At 44.3% G+C, this 14,920-nt stretch overlaps 1 protein-coding gene across 2 annotated transcripts in view; it reads left to right on the top strand.

Annotated features, from left to right (window-relative positions):
- ABTB3 (ankyrin repeat and BTB domain containing 3) overlaps positions 1 to 14,920 on the top strand; it is a 162,535-nt gene that overhangs the window by 130,062 nt on the left and 17,553 nt on the right. Inside the window, exons 6-12 of one of the 2 annotated variants that reach the window (XM_063154388.1) lie at positions 2,278 to 2,367; positions 5,529 to 5,630; positions 6,728 to 6,821; positions 6,934 to 7,069; positions 7,626 to 7,649; positions 8,701 to 8,921; positions 10,348 to 10,526. In XM_063154388.1, the coding sequence (XP_063010458.1) occupies positions 2,278 to 2,367; positions 5,529 to 5,630; positions 6,728 to 6,821; positions 6,934 to 7,069; positions 7,626 to 7,649; positions 8,701 to 8,921; positions 10,348 to 10,526 (846 nt within the window). The remainder of the gene's footprint in view (positions 1 to 2,277; positions 2,368 to 5,528; positions 5,631 to 6,727; positions 6,822 to 6,933; positions 7,070 to 7,625; positions 7,650 to 8,700; positions 8,922 to 10,347; positions 10,527 to 14,920) is intronic. The other variant, XM_063154389.1, reaches the window with a different exon arrangement.

Genomic DNA, 14,920 nt, shown 5'->3' on the forward strand with positions numbered 1-14,920 from the left:
AAACTTTTCACAGCATATTTCCTCTGTCCTCCAGGCTGAAAACTGGGAACACTCTGGCTTGATTCATCAAAGTACCTAATCATATGCTTAACTCTGAACACATGCTTTTACATCCTATTTGAGTGAAAGTTAAGCCTGTGCTTAAATGTTTCGCTGGATCAAATGTCCCACATCTTGCAGGATCCCACATCTTGCAGGACAGAGCCCTAGGTCATACAAAGCTGAAAGAAAGACAGTAATTTCACATTTTGCCAAAAGCCAAATGCCCCTTATGTTGATTGTACACATTGTTACTGTGTTCCTGTGTGTGCTTCGAACACTAATGATGGGCTCATTAAAAATCCATTCCTCCCACGTGCAGAGAGGGGTGAGTGGTGCTGCAGCACAAGGCTGAGCTGCAGGGCAAGCCTGGGGGGACTGGCAGAGGCAAAAGCAACTGGGACAGGAGTTCGAGTGAAAGGGAGGTTAAAATCCTCATTAACTCTTTAAAACCCTGACACTGCAGCATCACATTCTGGGCCCCTTTTAGTCAGTGTCAAGTCCTTGTTCAGCTGCAGCAGGGTCAGGACCTCTTGCATGGTTCCCAGGCTGAGCTTTTGCTCCGGATGTTGCTGCAGGACTCCTCACTGTGGCTGCCCATGTGCTGTGTCTTGCAGGGGGAGCCCCAGCACTGGGGCTCAGATTGGTTTTCAGATTCTTTTCTACAGATCTGATTAGACCCCTTGTGTTCAATGAACACTTGAATTTATTATCCAGTGATGCCACTTACAGAAACTGAAAAACCAGTTGAAGGAACATGTATTTAATTTTAAGCTGCTACCCCATCCTCATATTCCAAGGCCCAAGCACATTTTTTTTTGTAATTTGCGTGGTCCTGTGTGTTCCTGTAGTGTTTACTGACTGCCAAAGGAAATCTTTTGCCACTGGCTGTGGCTGAAGTCCTTTCAAATTCTCTTTGCAAATACCTTCAAGTCGCCCAAGAACTCTCCTTGCCTAGGGTGAACTTATTTTTTCTCAATAATGGCATGAGGACCCAAGTGCTTATTCCATGAGTACACTGCAGATTGTATCCTGTGAAATGCTCCATGACTTTCAGGGAGGACCTAAGGACCTTGAAGGCATAAACATTATTTTATATTGTCTCTACAGGAGCAGCCTTCCCTTCATACAAACAAGAATACTGGGGTAGTTCAGCAAAAACAGTGTGCTGGGCTCTTGCTAGGAAGAGCAGTGTCACAGCTCAGTGTCTGGCCAGGACAGGTACCTCCAGTTTCCCTGAAAATAACTTCCCTTCATAGCAGCACTTGGGTTAAAGAGCAAATGGACTGTGGTCTGACAGCAGATTTACTGGGGGACCTCGAGGCAGGCTGTAAACATGCATCAGAGGTAGCTGCATGCTTCAGGAGATTTACTGCAAAGCAACTGGTGGCTGTTGGTCAACCCCCCCTAGTGTATTTAATAAGCAGCTTTTGCTGTTATAATTTGCAGTAGGTTTAATAATTTTGTTCATGGTTTCATCTGGACTCATTACCACAGCCACAGCAGTACTTCCCTAAAGGGAAATGGTGATCAGGCATAGCAGGTATTTCAGATTAATACAAATTGCATTGTGGTGATTCTGTAGTGAAGGGTTACTTAATCCACTTTTTCTCCAAGCAGGGCCGTGTTTTCCTAGAGCCAGTAATGTGCAACAAAGCTGTCTGGCATTTCATTTGAAATTAAGTCCATGTTTGCTAGGGAGTGCTATACAAAGCCTTGACATTTCCAGCCCCTTACAGTATCCATGTTGAAAAAGCTATGCTCAAATCTGACTGATCTTAAAAGGAGCTTGAGATGTTTTAAAGGCTCTTTTAGTAATTAGGTTTTAAGACACTCTGATCATAGAAAACTGAATAGAATTCTTGTCTTTCTAAAATACCAGTGGAAATAATGGTTGCTTTGGTGAAAACACGTCTCTTTTGGGGCTCCAAAGACAAAAGTGCTCAGTTTAGTATACGATGGAGGTGAGGCTGGTGAGCCTAGTTTCACTCACCATGCTGAAGATAACATGAAAAATACAAGCAGTAAGCACAAGTGACAACAAAAATGGAGATTTTTACCAAAATGTTTGACTTTTGCTAGTCTGAGGGGCGTGTTTGTAGCAGAGGTAATGGCTTTCATTAAATACATGCTGTTAGTCTTGATGATATATACTTAAATAATTGTTTTTAAAAATCAAAGAGAGTTCTGTGTTAAATTTGTCAATTCCTTTGTTTTTTAACTCCAAAAAATGACTAGGGCATGACTCCACTGATGTATGCTTGTGTCAGGGGTGATGAGGCTATGGTGCAGATGCTGCTAGATGCTGGAGCAGATCTGAATGCTGAGGTGAGGACTTTTTGTTGGTTGTATCTTTTTTCTGTTGTTTGTTTACATCTTAAATTACTCCCTGGAAATACCTCTCTGTAGCGGAGCGAAAATCTCAAGCGTGAAAAAGAAAACAAATCTGTTTTATCTGGGATTGGGACCACTTGAAATGATCAGTGAAATCAAATGGCATTAGGTTAACACTGGGATTCACTGCACAGAAGGGGTCCAGTCACCGGAGTTAACCCACAGGTAACAGTGATTTAGTTGTGTTTGCACACTGCAAATGAATACAGGCGTTAATTGGCACTAGCCCTAGGCCCAGCTCTAATGCTATTACAAGGACTCACTGAAGCTCAGCTGACTTTAAATGAAGAAGGTGAAAGAAACACCCATCTGGTACCTTGCCAAAACTCAGCATTTCTATGCATATGGATGTTCCAAGTAAGCATCCCCAGCACACAAGAGCCATATAGGTTCCATTGTTTTATTTTACAAAGTGCCTTGGGCTAAAAACTGTTGGATGAGGAGCTTGAAGCTTCCAGAATATAAATGTCTCATTGATGAATGCATATCACAAACTCAGACAATCTGTCCACCAAACAGATTGTTGTCCAACCCAGTGCAATGCAGGTATGTACATTTTTTAAGAGTCATTTGAAAATCCGTGAAGAGTTATTTGTTAATGATTCCAGTTTCAATTTGTTGAGGTCATGAGTAAATTAAGCTGTCTGCTTCACTTATCTGTGTTCCATCTGTTCTGTTTGGACTTGAGCGAGCTGATAAATTGGAGTCACTGCTTCAGACAGATGTTTTGCACTTTTAAAAAGTCCAATTTAAAAAATGGAAACTGATGTCCGCCATAGGAGACTGACAGTGTTACTACCATGTTGTGAAATCAGCTGGTGATTTCAGTTCCCCACAGCCAAGCACACGACTCTCAGAGCTGGCAGTAACTGCATGATTGAACCCCTAGTTCGACCAAAGACTGGATGGGCAGGGAGGTTGATCTCTTCCTTAAACCTGCCTCGTGGCTCAGATGTGAAGTGTCATTATTTGGTTCCTAGGATGAATTTTCATTAGGAGCAGTCCTCCCAATTGCTCCAGTAATCTTCCAGGCTTGAATCAAATGCAAATTTAAACAGTTTTGTCTTCCTGAAACTGCTGACATATGAGAGAATAACTCCAGTGAGGAATGTGAACCTCCCCAGTTCACTGCTGTAGAGTGTTTGCTCTAAAATCAAATGAAAACACTTTTGGACAAGAACTGTGAATAATTATGGTGTGCAATTATATGATGATTTGTGCACACCACAACCAACTGTGCAAAGTGGGCAATTACAGCAAAAAAAAAGGCAAATCAACCATGAACAAAAATAAATACTCTGTCAGGTGCTGCATAATTTTCTCCCTTTCACTTTGCAAATATGTTTCCAAAAGTAGCCTCAAATGCTGGGCACCTCCCTTTTTGATTGCCCACCCTTAGTGAAAATGGACTCATTTCCAGATGTGCTGAGAAGCTGCAGTTTGCTCTGTGCTCAGTGGGACCTGTAGCTGCTCAGCCAGTCTCATCCTTAAAAGCTTGTCCAGGCACAGGTCTTTTGCAAACACTGTGTTGGAGAGAACTCTGATTTGGGAAAAAAAAAAAAAATAACCAAAAAAACACCCAAGAAAAACCAACAAAACAAAAAGGAGCAAAGGAGTTTAAATGACTTCATTTTCTTTGCTGCTTTCCATGGACTGCCCCAAACAGTGGTGGGAACCATGCTTGAGGAGGAGCTGGGTGCATTCACTGAGCCATGGTCCTGCCCATCCTTCCCCTCTGCTGCTCTTGCTCCACATCCCAAACGCCAAGGCTTGAGCTGCTCAATCCTATTCCTTGTGACCCAGCCCAGCCCCTAAGGAGCCCTGTGTCCTTGTTCAGAGTCCAGCACACTCCTTGTGGTGCCCTTTGAGCTCTCTCTTGGGCAAATCTGGGTGGTAACAGCCAGGTGCTGGTGCACATCTGGCAAGCTGTGGGATCTGCATGCACGGGTCTTCAGCTTTTGCCCTCATCCCTGTCCTTGGGACTGAGGGCCTGCATCTAGCAAAACCCTGCATGTGGCACTTGGAAATGTGAGCTGCTGCTGGAACTGGATATTTAATGACTGGCCCTGCTCCCCTGTATGGATTAAAGTGCTTCAGACAAGGTAGTGAAAGCAGAGCTGGCTGGTGAGACAGAGAGATGGTGCATCTTTTACTCTGATTTTAGTCCTCCTCTGAAGATCAATAACAAGATTTTGAATTTTAGTGTCACACTCCATCTGAGTGCACAGCCTTGGATTGCAAATGTTCATTAGATTCTACCAGCTCTGTGAACCTCATCAATATTAATACCCCCATCTTTAAGACAGGGAAACTGAAGCAAAGAATGGTTATTCATCTTCCCCAATGTCTACATTAGAGGCACCAGGCACTGAGGCATAGAAAATAGAAGGAGCAACCTGAAGAATAGCATTTTGTTTTCTAAGGATATAGTTTGCATCTCTAACTGTCACCACCCAGCACTTTTAGCTCAACTCAGACAGGAGAAGGCAGTAAAAGGAGATTTTCTTAAACATTTCTGAAGTGACACTCTGCCCCATCACTTTTCAGACTTTTTTTTTCCCTCTGGTGAGAGAGGAAGAGCCTGGAAGAATGCCTGCAAACTCCAGGGTAGGGCTTGTGATGTGTCTTTCATGACAGCAGTGACAAAAGTACTGATTTAAGTGCAAAGAAATTTGGCTGGGCCTGGAGCAATCCCAAGACCCAGGGCTGTTGGTACATGGCCTGGTGAAGTCAGTGGGAGTGGTCTTTAGCTGTAAATGTTCTGATCCATCCTTACTTCCCCAGTGTGTGCTGTTATAACCAGCTGTGGATGTTTTGCCCTTGTGCAAAAGAATCTGGTGGCCAGTGGTTTAGATGGAGCTACAGTAGTTGGTAAAAGACTTCATTTGGTAAGAACTCAAATCAAGCTGTCAAATCAGCACAAACAGTTTTAATATTGAGAAAAATTTTGCAGTAAAAAAAATGAAGCCAATAATTTTTTAAAGCACCTTTCCCAGGTTTTCTATTTCACTTACTCCCTCACATGCCTGGCTTTCAGGCAAGTTGAATTTTGTTACATATAGCTCTTTAAAAAAATAACTTTAATTTGTTTATAGGTTGTCAGTACTGCTCATAAATACCCATCCGTCCACCCTGAGACCCGCCATTGGACAGCTCTGACATTTGCTGTGTTGCATGGACATATTCCTGTAGTTCAGGTATTATTGTATTTCCCTACCTGCATCTCATTCTTTCTTTTTTCTCCTCTTCAGTTCTAATTACATCCATCTCAAACCAGCATCCTCTTGTCATACTCATATTGGTTACTTCTGCTTCAAGAGTGTACTGATACATGATAGACTTACAAAGTGAATATGGTGTCAAAACTTAACCAATATGAGGCTTAAACAGGACAATTTTAAAGCAGAGTTGCACCAAAGAAAGTCTGACAACTCCTTGTGCTCCTTCCTGACCACTTGTTTTATGTGTTTGTTTATTCATTCATTGCACTTTCTTACACTGTAATATTCTAGCAAACACAAAACTGCTGCCTTGGTGGGAGAGAGGTGGACAACAGCCCTCGTGCTGCTCCAGAGGGGGAGAATCCCTGACTCTCCTTAGCCCATCCAGGTGTCATGTGGGATGTGCTGGTTCTGTGCTTTGGCATCTCAAAAGTTGGGAAGGTTCATTCTTCAAAACAGCTGTGTCTGTGACACACTCAAGCACCAAAACTTTGAAGGCCTTAAGACAGAAATGGCCAAGAGGGGGCTGGAGCATAGGCTCCATCCTGCTCTCTTTGGCCACTTTTGTTTTCAGCACTGCTGCTGCTTACGTGGAAGTGTCCCCGATGGAGACCACAGCTTTTGGACTCATTGCTGTAATTGGTTCTTAAGAGTTGCCTTTCTTTTGGTCTTCATATAAAAGATGGAGACAATTGAAATCTGATCCATTTTTGGATGGTGCTGGGCTTCTAGAAGACCATGAAGGAAGGATGCTTGTCGGGCTAACTTTCTTCCATCTCCAGCGCATTACTTCCTAACACTGACCTTATCCCATTTCCCATCAAAAACGCTGGGTTACACTTTTTTGGCTCTGAAGTTGGACGCTGGAGCTTCTGATGTTTGGCAGCGTAAAATGAGCGAAAAAAGGAATGAATTTGCCTCTGTGAAACAATGGGCAGAATTTGCATGTCACGTGTCTCCATTGTATTGGGTTTGCAGATAACAAGAAGCATTAGATTCTCATTTGTCACTGTTCATGAACTCTTCAGAGTGTGATACCCCCAAATGCTCTAAATGGTGAATTTTCTTTCTAGCTGTTGCTGGATGCTGGAGCAAAGGTAGAAGGTTCCTTAGAACATGGAGAGGAAAATTACTCTGAAACTCCTTTACAGCTGGCAGCAGCGGCTGGTAAGGACTTTCTTCCTTCTCCCATTGTAACAATTCCTCAGCTGGGATCTGCGGTTTAGGTGAGCAACTACTGGATTTCGAAAGGAGTAAAATTGCATCTCTTGCCTTGCAGGAAATTTTGAACTGGTCAGTTTGCTGTTGGAGCGAGGAGCTGACCCCATGATAGGAACAATGTACAGGAATGGCATTTCCATGACTCCACAAGGTGACATGAACTCTTTCAGTCAGGCTGCTGCACATGGACACAGGTAGAGTGGGAACAAGTCTAGTGGCATCCTTCAAGTGCTGCTTTTTTGCCTGGGCATCTAATTTGAGCAGATGGGTGAAATTTCTGCATGAACAATTGAACACGCCACCAACTGAGCAGAGACTTAAGGCTTTCTGCTAGCATGTGAATTAAACCAGTTGGTGGTACAAGCTCCGTTTTGATTTCTGATGTAAAAAAAAAAAAAAAGGAAGGGGACTTCTTGTGGTATGTTCAATGCAGTGGTTGTTAAATGGCAGCTGATGTGACAGCAGAGAGGAATATCAAAAACATACCTTCTGAATTTTTTGATATTTTTCTCAGGTTTGAGTGAATTGTGTCTGTACTGCTGCAGCCTTAATTTTGTTGAATAGATTTTCTGCATCTATGTTTACTGTAAAGTCCTGTGTGTCTTAATGTTGTTTGTATGCTGCAAATATAAAAAAAAAAGAACCACTGAGATGAGCACCTGGCATGCATGACCTTGCAACGCTCAGGAGTTGACTGCAGTGTAATGAATTAGTATCATGATCTTCACACTCCTACTTTTCTGATTGTAGCCATCCAGAGGAACATAGATACAGGTTAGAGACAGTACCTACCGTGTGTTTGCTTAGAGACGAGCTGCCAGTCTAACAACACGCTCACGGCACGTCAGGGCGGGTTCAACAGCTCTGTCCATCTGGAGCCTGCAGGGATCCCTGGCACAGACAGGACACTTTAAGTGTTGAAGTCTCACATTCACTCAGTGTGAATGGAAGCCACAGGCCTGAGGAGAACCTGGGGCTCTCTGTGGCTTGGCTGCTGGCTGTCCATGTCACAGACTCTTAACTCTTGTGTTCCTACCTGTATAACACTCACACACATCTCCTTCCTTCCATCTCTGCCCTAAATTAGTTTGGGACACACCATGCTGCAGTGTAAGTGGGAGCAGGGGGGACACTGGCATACAAGGAGGGTGGGCTGGGAGCCAGCCTGGTTTCTCTTCTCACAGCTGCAAAACGAAGGGAAACTACTGAGGTTGATGAGTTATTCTAGTGTGATCCTGAGGGCACAAAGTCTCTGAGTTTGGGTTTTGTTATTTGATGGCCCAGCTGGATCAGTGGCTTTGTAGAGTAGTCCCAGCTGTGCTTGAACCTGCCCTGACTGGCCTTGTTGAATGTCTAGCTGCTCTAGCTTTCCCAGACTGCTTTGAGTGTGAATCGAGTGGTGGTGCTTTCAGTAGCTCCAGGCAGCTCCCTTCTCAGGTGGCTGCCATGGTGGGAGTCCCAAGAGCTTGTCCAGAGGCACCTTGGCCTTCCCTGGTTGCTGAAGAAGTCTTGAGTCACACTTAGCTCACGAGTCTTTGCTCCCACAAGATGCCGCCCCTCGTGCGACATCTGTGCAGTTCGTGTCACGACAGCAGTGACTTGCAGACGTGTCCCAGGTAGTGCAGGTGGGCTAGTGGGAGCTGTGCTTGCCTTGGGGCTGCTCTCAGCTGGTTCTGCCATTAGCTGGAGTAATTTCTTGGGTAGGTGTCCTAATTTGCCACACAGCGAGTAAGCCCAGTGCAGTGAAAGCCTGGCCACTGACTGCTCTCCCTTTCCTCTCCTCTCCTGCCCGCTCTCTCCCTCTGTGTCGTGCTGTGATTGACAGGAATGTTTTCCGCAAGCTGCTTGCTCAGCCGGAGAAGGAGAAGAGCGATATCCTGTCCCTGGAGGAGATCCTGGCTGAGGGCACGGACTTGCCCGACTCGGCAGCAGCTCCTCTCTGCGCCAGCCGCAACAGCAAGGCCAAGCTGAAGGCCCTGAAGGAGGCCATGTACCACAGCGCCGAGCACGGCTACGTGGACGTCACCATCGACATCCGGAGCATAGGTCAGTGCTGGCCTCCTTCCTCTGCTTCCGCCAGGGAAGGACCACTCTCAGAAACATGTCCCTCTTGTCAGGCTGTTGCTTAAACCAGCCACGGTCACATCTTCCTCAACTCTTTCGGAATGGAAGGTGGTGGGAGATCTGACAGGTTCTTGGCCCATTCCAGCTCCACAGCACATTCTGTTCAGGGGCCAGTGGCTTTTTTCTGCAGGACACAGTGGTTTCCACCACTGCAGGAGCCATCTGCACTGCTGCATGGCAGAGTGTAGGTAAGGCTCTGGGGCAGTGTTCAGCTGTAATGGGCCACTTCCAGCTGCCTCTCTTTTGCACTCTGCTTTAAAGCAGTCCACCATTAAAACGACTTTATTTTATGAGACTCTGAAGGCAGAAGCAGGGAGCTGACTCCTTGGTATGCCAGCTCTGCCAGTGACAGACTTGAACATAATACCAGCCCCCGGTGAAGCTGCTTCTGCCTGTGGGCAGGGTGGTTGTGTGACGCAGATGGAAATCGATCTGGACTGTGTGTTTACCATCCCCATTCATCTGTTCACAGAGAAATAGAGACCCAAGTGCCTGGTGTGCCTCTGCCTGGGGCGGTGCTCCAGTCCTGGGGCCATGGGATATGGGTCAGAGCGTGCAGTGGACTGTGCAGGCAAAGATCTGGAAATGAATGAGAGGAGAGTGGCAGGGGTGCTCTGCAGGCATTGAACATTTTCTGACATAGAAGGAAAAACCTTCACTTGCCAAACACCAGGCTTATATTTCCTTCCACTCCATTCTATAAGAGCAGAAAGTAGGTCACATCCAGCCTCATGCCTGCAGAGGTACATCAGCTCCATGTGCTTTCTCGCTCAGTGCATGGGAGCAGTTCCCTTTAACTTCCTGGAGAGTGGCTCTGCCATGACAAGCTGCTTGAAAGGGCTGATCTGCTTAACTCGCTCAGTGCTCTTTAGGGAAAATGCTAATGATCAGGAGAGGACATGGGGTATCACTTAAAGCAAGTTTTAATCTGAAGACCACCAATTTGAATCCAGGTAGGTAGGGACCAAAATCAGGTTTTTTCACCTTTTAATGGCTCTCCAGGGCCACATTCAAACAAATGAGCTAGTGTAAATCTAGTTTCCAAAAGGCTTTTGCAACGCAGAGCACCACAGCAATTACCACAAATTGGTAGTCTCAGCAGAGAAGCTGAAGGCTAGATGAGCAGAGAGACCACAGTCTTCGCTCTTAGCATTTGGAGGAAAGCCTCTGTGCATTAGCTCTGGGATGTACTGATAACCATCAGCCTTCTCAAGTAGGGATAAATAGAAATTTGATTTCTTGAATGATTTGGCAGCTTTCGCTTGAAATCTTAATATCAGCAAAGGTAAAAAAGCAGAAGGGCACGTTGTTGCCTGGAGCTGGGATGAGCTGTGTTCTCTGTGTGCAGGTGTTCCCTGGACACTGCACACGTGGCTGGAGTCTCTACGCACGTCCTTCCAGCAGCACCGACGGCCCCTCATCCAGTGCTTGCTCAAGGAGTTCAAGTCCATTCAGGAAGAGGAGTACACTGAGGAGCTCATCACACAAGGGCTGCCTCTGATGTTTGAGATACTGAAGGCCAGCAAGGTAGGATGAAATTGTGTGTTTTAAAGCAAATCAGCCTTTTTCCCATCCTATAAGACACGAAAGCTTGCAATATTATTCTTGAACAGCTCTCCCAAAGGTTGTTTAGACTATACAGGATTATTATTATCTGGATTGATATGTATCTTGGGGTTTTTTCACTGTGGAACCATGGGTTATAAACACACAGGCTAATCACTGCTCCTACTAGAACATCCTAATAACAGATGCTAACGGTAAGCTGGAGAGACAACAACAAAAGTGATACATAGTGGTGAAATTAAAGTCAAAAGGATCATGGCAGTGTGGCAAGAGATGTTGATAACCAAACCAACCCAAAGAGTAATTTCATCCAGCTTGCTTTACAGAACTATACAACAAAGCTAATATTCATGTTTATTTTGGATTTCTTTAGCTTGTCATGATTTTATCTTCCCTTCATGTGGGATTTGGACTTCTAAACCTTGTGAGGAGACTGGTTTCTATGAGCAAAGAAAAGGATAATTTTTTCAAATTTTCTATGTGTGTGTTTGTACTTGCAGGTTCCCCAGATTTATTCTTTCAGCTGACTTTTTTTAGCCAAGCAAATCAGACTAACAAAACCTTTCCAAGGAGGTACCATTGGGTATGGAAGTATAATGGCAAAAGGGATGAGCGTGGAGTTGGCAAGGAGAGGGAAATGTCTTACCTAGAAGAATTTAAAACTTGTTATAACTAATAGTCTCTTCTCTGCTGGTCCCCCAAGAGTCAGTCACTCCCAAGGAATGCCCAGTCACTGTCCACTGTTACCAGAATAACGCTGTAGTGATGAAAAGCATCAAAATTATTTGATTGGTGTTCTTTTTCCTCATACTCCACAATACATGTCAGTATGGCCTTCTAATTGTTAAACTGAAAGCAACCAACTCTATGTGTAACAGCAAGGAGCAAATAATTTTTAGCAATAGCCTAAATAATGTGAAAAGGGGACAGGTTCTGGCATAGGTACTCAATACTAGATATTCCAGACTTGGTATAGCTAACGATGGTCTAAATGGATTTATTTCTTGTATCTTGCTGCAAAAGCAGGCTTGGACTAGAGTCTTAAGCAAATCCTGCGTATTTGTTCCAGTATTGTTCTGATTTTTGCTCCCATGAGCCTTGCCTTTGCAAGGTAATAGTTTGTATTGGATGAGTATTTATGGAGAATATTTTGAGATAGGTTTTAGGAAATTGTTCCAAATTCTAGGATTTGTAGATTCCTTGTTCTGTACTCACTTGGGTTGATGTACCTTCATCCAGAAACTACCAACAAAGTGCTGCTTGGATTGAAAGTTGATATGAAGCTAATCATATTGAAAACTTAACAGAGAATAGGCCTTGTAATTTAGGATGAGGAGTGACTTTAATTGCTTTTCTCCTGGGTGGCTGAAGCCAAGGCCAGCAATCATCATTAGAATAAATCATTTACATAGGATTATATCTTTAGTACATCTACATCTTCCACAGTCTATTGTAGGAGACCTGGATATATAAGATATATAAGATATATAAGACCTGGATAAATAAGACTGCTGCCTTCTGCTTTGGGTTCACTTAGAAACCTAAAATCTGGAGGGGCAAAACAACTGAAGTATCACAAAAACCCTACATGATGGAGAAGAAATCTGTGCTGATCTTTATGCCTGCCCCTGGGCCTGGGGGAACTGCCTGTCTTCATGCATATTCACAAACACACACTCACACAGTGTTTCATTGTCTTAGAAAAAATAATTTATCATTCTGGGACACTGTAAGGGTTTACAAATTGTCTGCAAATGTTATGAATTATTGTGGTGGTCTTGTCCAAATGGCCTCTTACAAAGCTCTCCCAGACAGAAATGAGGAAAGAGACTGTGCAGCCCTTTGGAAGGAATCTACATAAATTCATTTGTAGGAGAGTGAGCCAATAAAAGTTCTCCCTGGTCACTCCACAGAAGGCAGCCGAGGAGAGCTGAGATTTAAAGGATCTTCTTATCTTCTTTTCTCCTTCTCTGGAAGGGCTGAGAGCAGAGATTTTTGTGTATACCCACAAAAAAGAAATCTCCTTTAAGAGGTGCAGAAGGGCCATAACTGTGGTTCACATCCCTCTCTCTTGACAGAAAACTGTAAAGCTCTGCATTTTGTAGAGCTGTGGAGAGAGGAGCTTGATTTTCCCACATGGACGTGCTTTTCCCTGTGGGCTGGAAACTCTGAGAGAGATTATGACTCTTGCTAAACATCACAGTCTGGCCCAGTACATTTCCTTAATGAAATTTTCAGGGCAAAAAGTATAAAATAAGCAACTAGGAAGCAGAGAGCCACTTAGCAGTTCTTTGCTGATGTAAAACAAGATGTCCCATTTGCTACATATTGTGATGCTCAGTATATTTTAATTGCATGGCAACTTGCACCTAGTAGAAATGGCATTTTGTGTTCCTATAAATAGTTCCAGCTATCCCATAATCTCAGAACAATTTACTAATATTAATGAGTTGAGACATGAAAGAAGATCTTATCCTCCCTTCACCAACAGGGAAACTGAGGTAATTAAACAGGCAGATTTTCAGTGTCTCATGGAGTGACAGTCCCAGTCTCAGAGGCTGTGATAACCTGGATAAGCCAGACAGCAATTCATAGTGTTGAGTAATTTGGCCAGAGAAGCTCCCCAAAAATCACATGGAAACATAAGGGCAGGTCTCAGAGTAGGAAGCAAACTTTCTGTCCCCACCTTCTGCTTTGCACTGTTGTACGAAATGTTCTTGCAGGTTCCCAGGGCAAAAAAAAAAAGGCCAAATGCAATAGATGTGAAAATACTAAAGAAAATGTAACCAAAACCTACAAGAACAGTGTCAGATATGAGGAATCCCTTTTTCCTTACAGATGGTTTATAAAATGCCTATTTCTAGAGGATACAGATGTGAGGGTTTATGTGGGAGCTCTGCTAGCACTGGTGTTGGTGACCTGTAGGGTGGCAGGGTGGAACTCCATTCCCATCTATGTGCTGGGATGCTGACAGTAGAAACAAATTCAAAAAATTGCAGAAGTCCTGATGCAGTAACACAGAACAGCAACAAAAATCGGTGAGTCAGGCAAAACTGGCTGAGCTCAAGTTCCTGGGTTTATTGCCTTTCTTCAAGCTGTGAAGTCAGTGGGGGAGAACAGTGCATAGGTTGCACATGGGTTGTTCACTGCTGCACTGAAGCCCAGGAGGAAGTCTTCCAAAAGCACAGCTGAAGGTTTGATACCCAGCTCCTGGTGGCTTCCAGTGAGATGGAGCTCTTTCATTTCCTTTCATCCCTTTAAATGTCTTCTATCAGCTGCACCATTGAGAATTGCATGGGGAGTGGGGAAGTAGCAGTGTTTCCCTGCTGCTGAGGCAGAGCTGTGAGGACAGAGAATCCATCTGCAGTTGCTCCCTCTGCAGCTCCTGCTGTCCTGCAGTGAGCTTGGGTCATTACCAAATTAAAGATCAGGGTCAAGGCACTCTGGAAAAAGCAACATCTGTGGTAAAGACATTGAGAGCTCAGTTTAAGGCACATCTCTTAAAAGCTAGCAAAACCCAAACTGGAAAACTCCAACAACCTGAAAAATGTTGATGACACATGATGGTTTTGGGACACTGCATGGGTAGGAAAGGCACTGCCATTTGGGGATGGATTCAGTCTCTTTGGAAGACAAGCACAAAGTGGTTTTGACAGGGCTTTGTGAGGCAGAAGCCAGAGAATCACTTCTGGGAGTGAGTTTAGCCGTGAGCTAAACTTTAGCTGCTATGTAGAGCAGAGTTGAGTCCCTCAAAATTAAAATTATGCTGGAGATCTTGTTATGGAAGAATGATAGGAAGATACAACTGAATTCCTGCCTGTTGGTATGTGTGTTGTGCTCTTCATGGCCTGGGAAAACTCCCCCAAACTCCCTACTGGAAGCTTTCCCTTCCCTCCAGCTGAGGTTGATGTTTGCATTGCCTGAGCTTGACTCTGAGCTGGATTGCCTACCTGCCCCATGTCAGAGGACCATATTTACCTGAGGAGTGCCTCCCACCAAATAGAAGCTTTTAAAAGAGCTGTGTGGGGGCTGCATCCAGGTCCATGGGCTTGTAGTACCTGAGGTGAGGCTCGCAGGTCAGCTCTTCTGTTTTTGCAGAGATTCTCCTAAGGATAATACACTCAATGTGCAGAGATGCTTCTGTGTCCTCTGTCTATGAAAATCCAGGAGTTGTTCAGTTTGATCTTGACATTTCCACAACCTGAAAAAACAGACTCAAGCCCACGACCTCGGAAGTTAAACACATCTGGCCTTTGGAGGAAGTTGAGTTTAGGTTTGCACTCCAGGGCTCTGCATAAGACTGAATTGTCATTAAATAACCCAGCTTCCTCTATGTAGGTTAGCCAGCACCTTTG

Source organism: Melospiza melodia, chromosome 4 (assembly GCF_035770615.1).
Source record: "Melospiza melodia melodia isolate bMelMel2 chromosome 4, bMelMel2.pri, whole genome shotgun sequence".
Classification (NCBI taxonomy): domain Eukaryota; kingdom Metazoa; phylum Chordata; class Aves; order Passeriformes; family Passerellidae; genus Melospiza; species Melospiza melodia.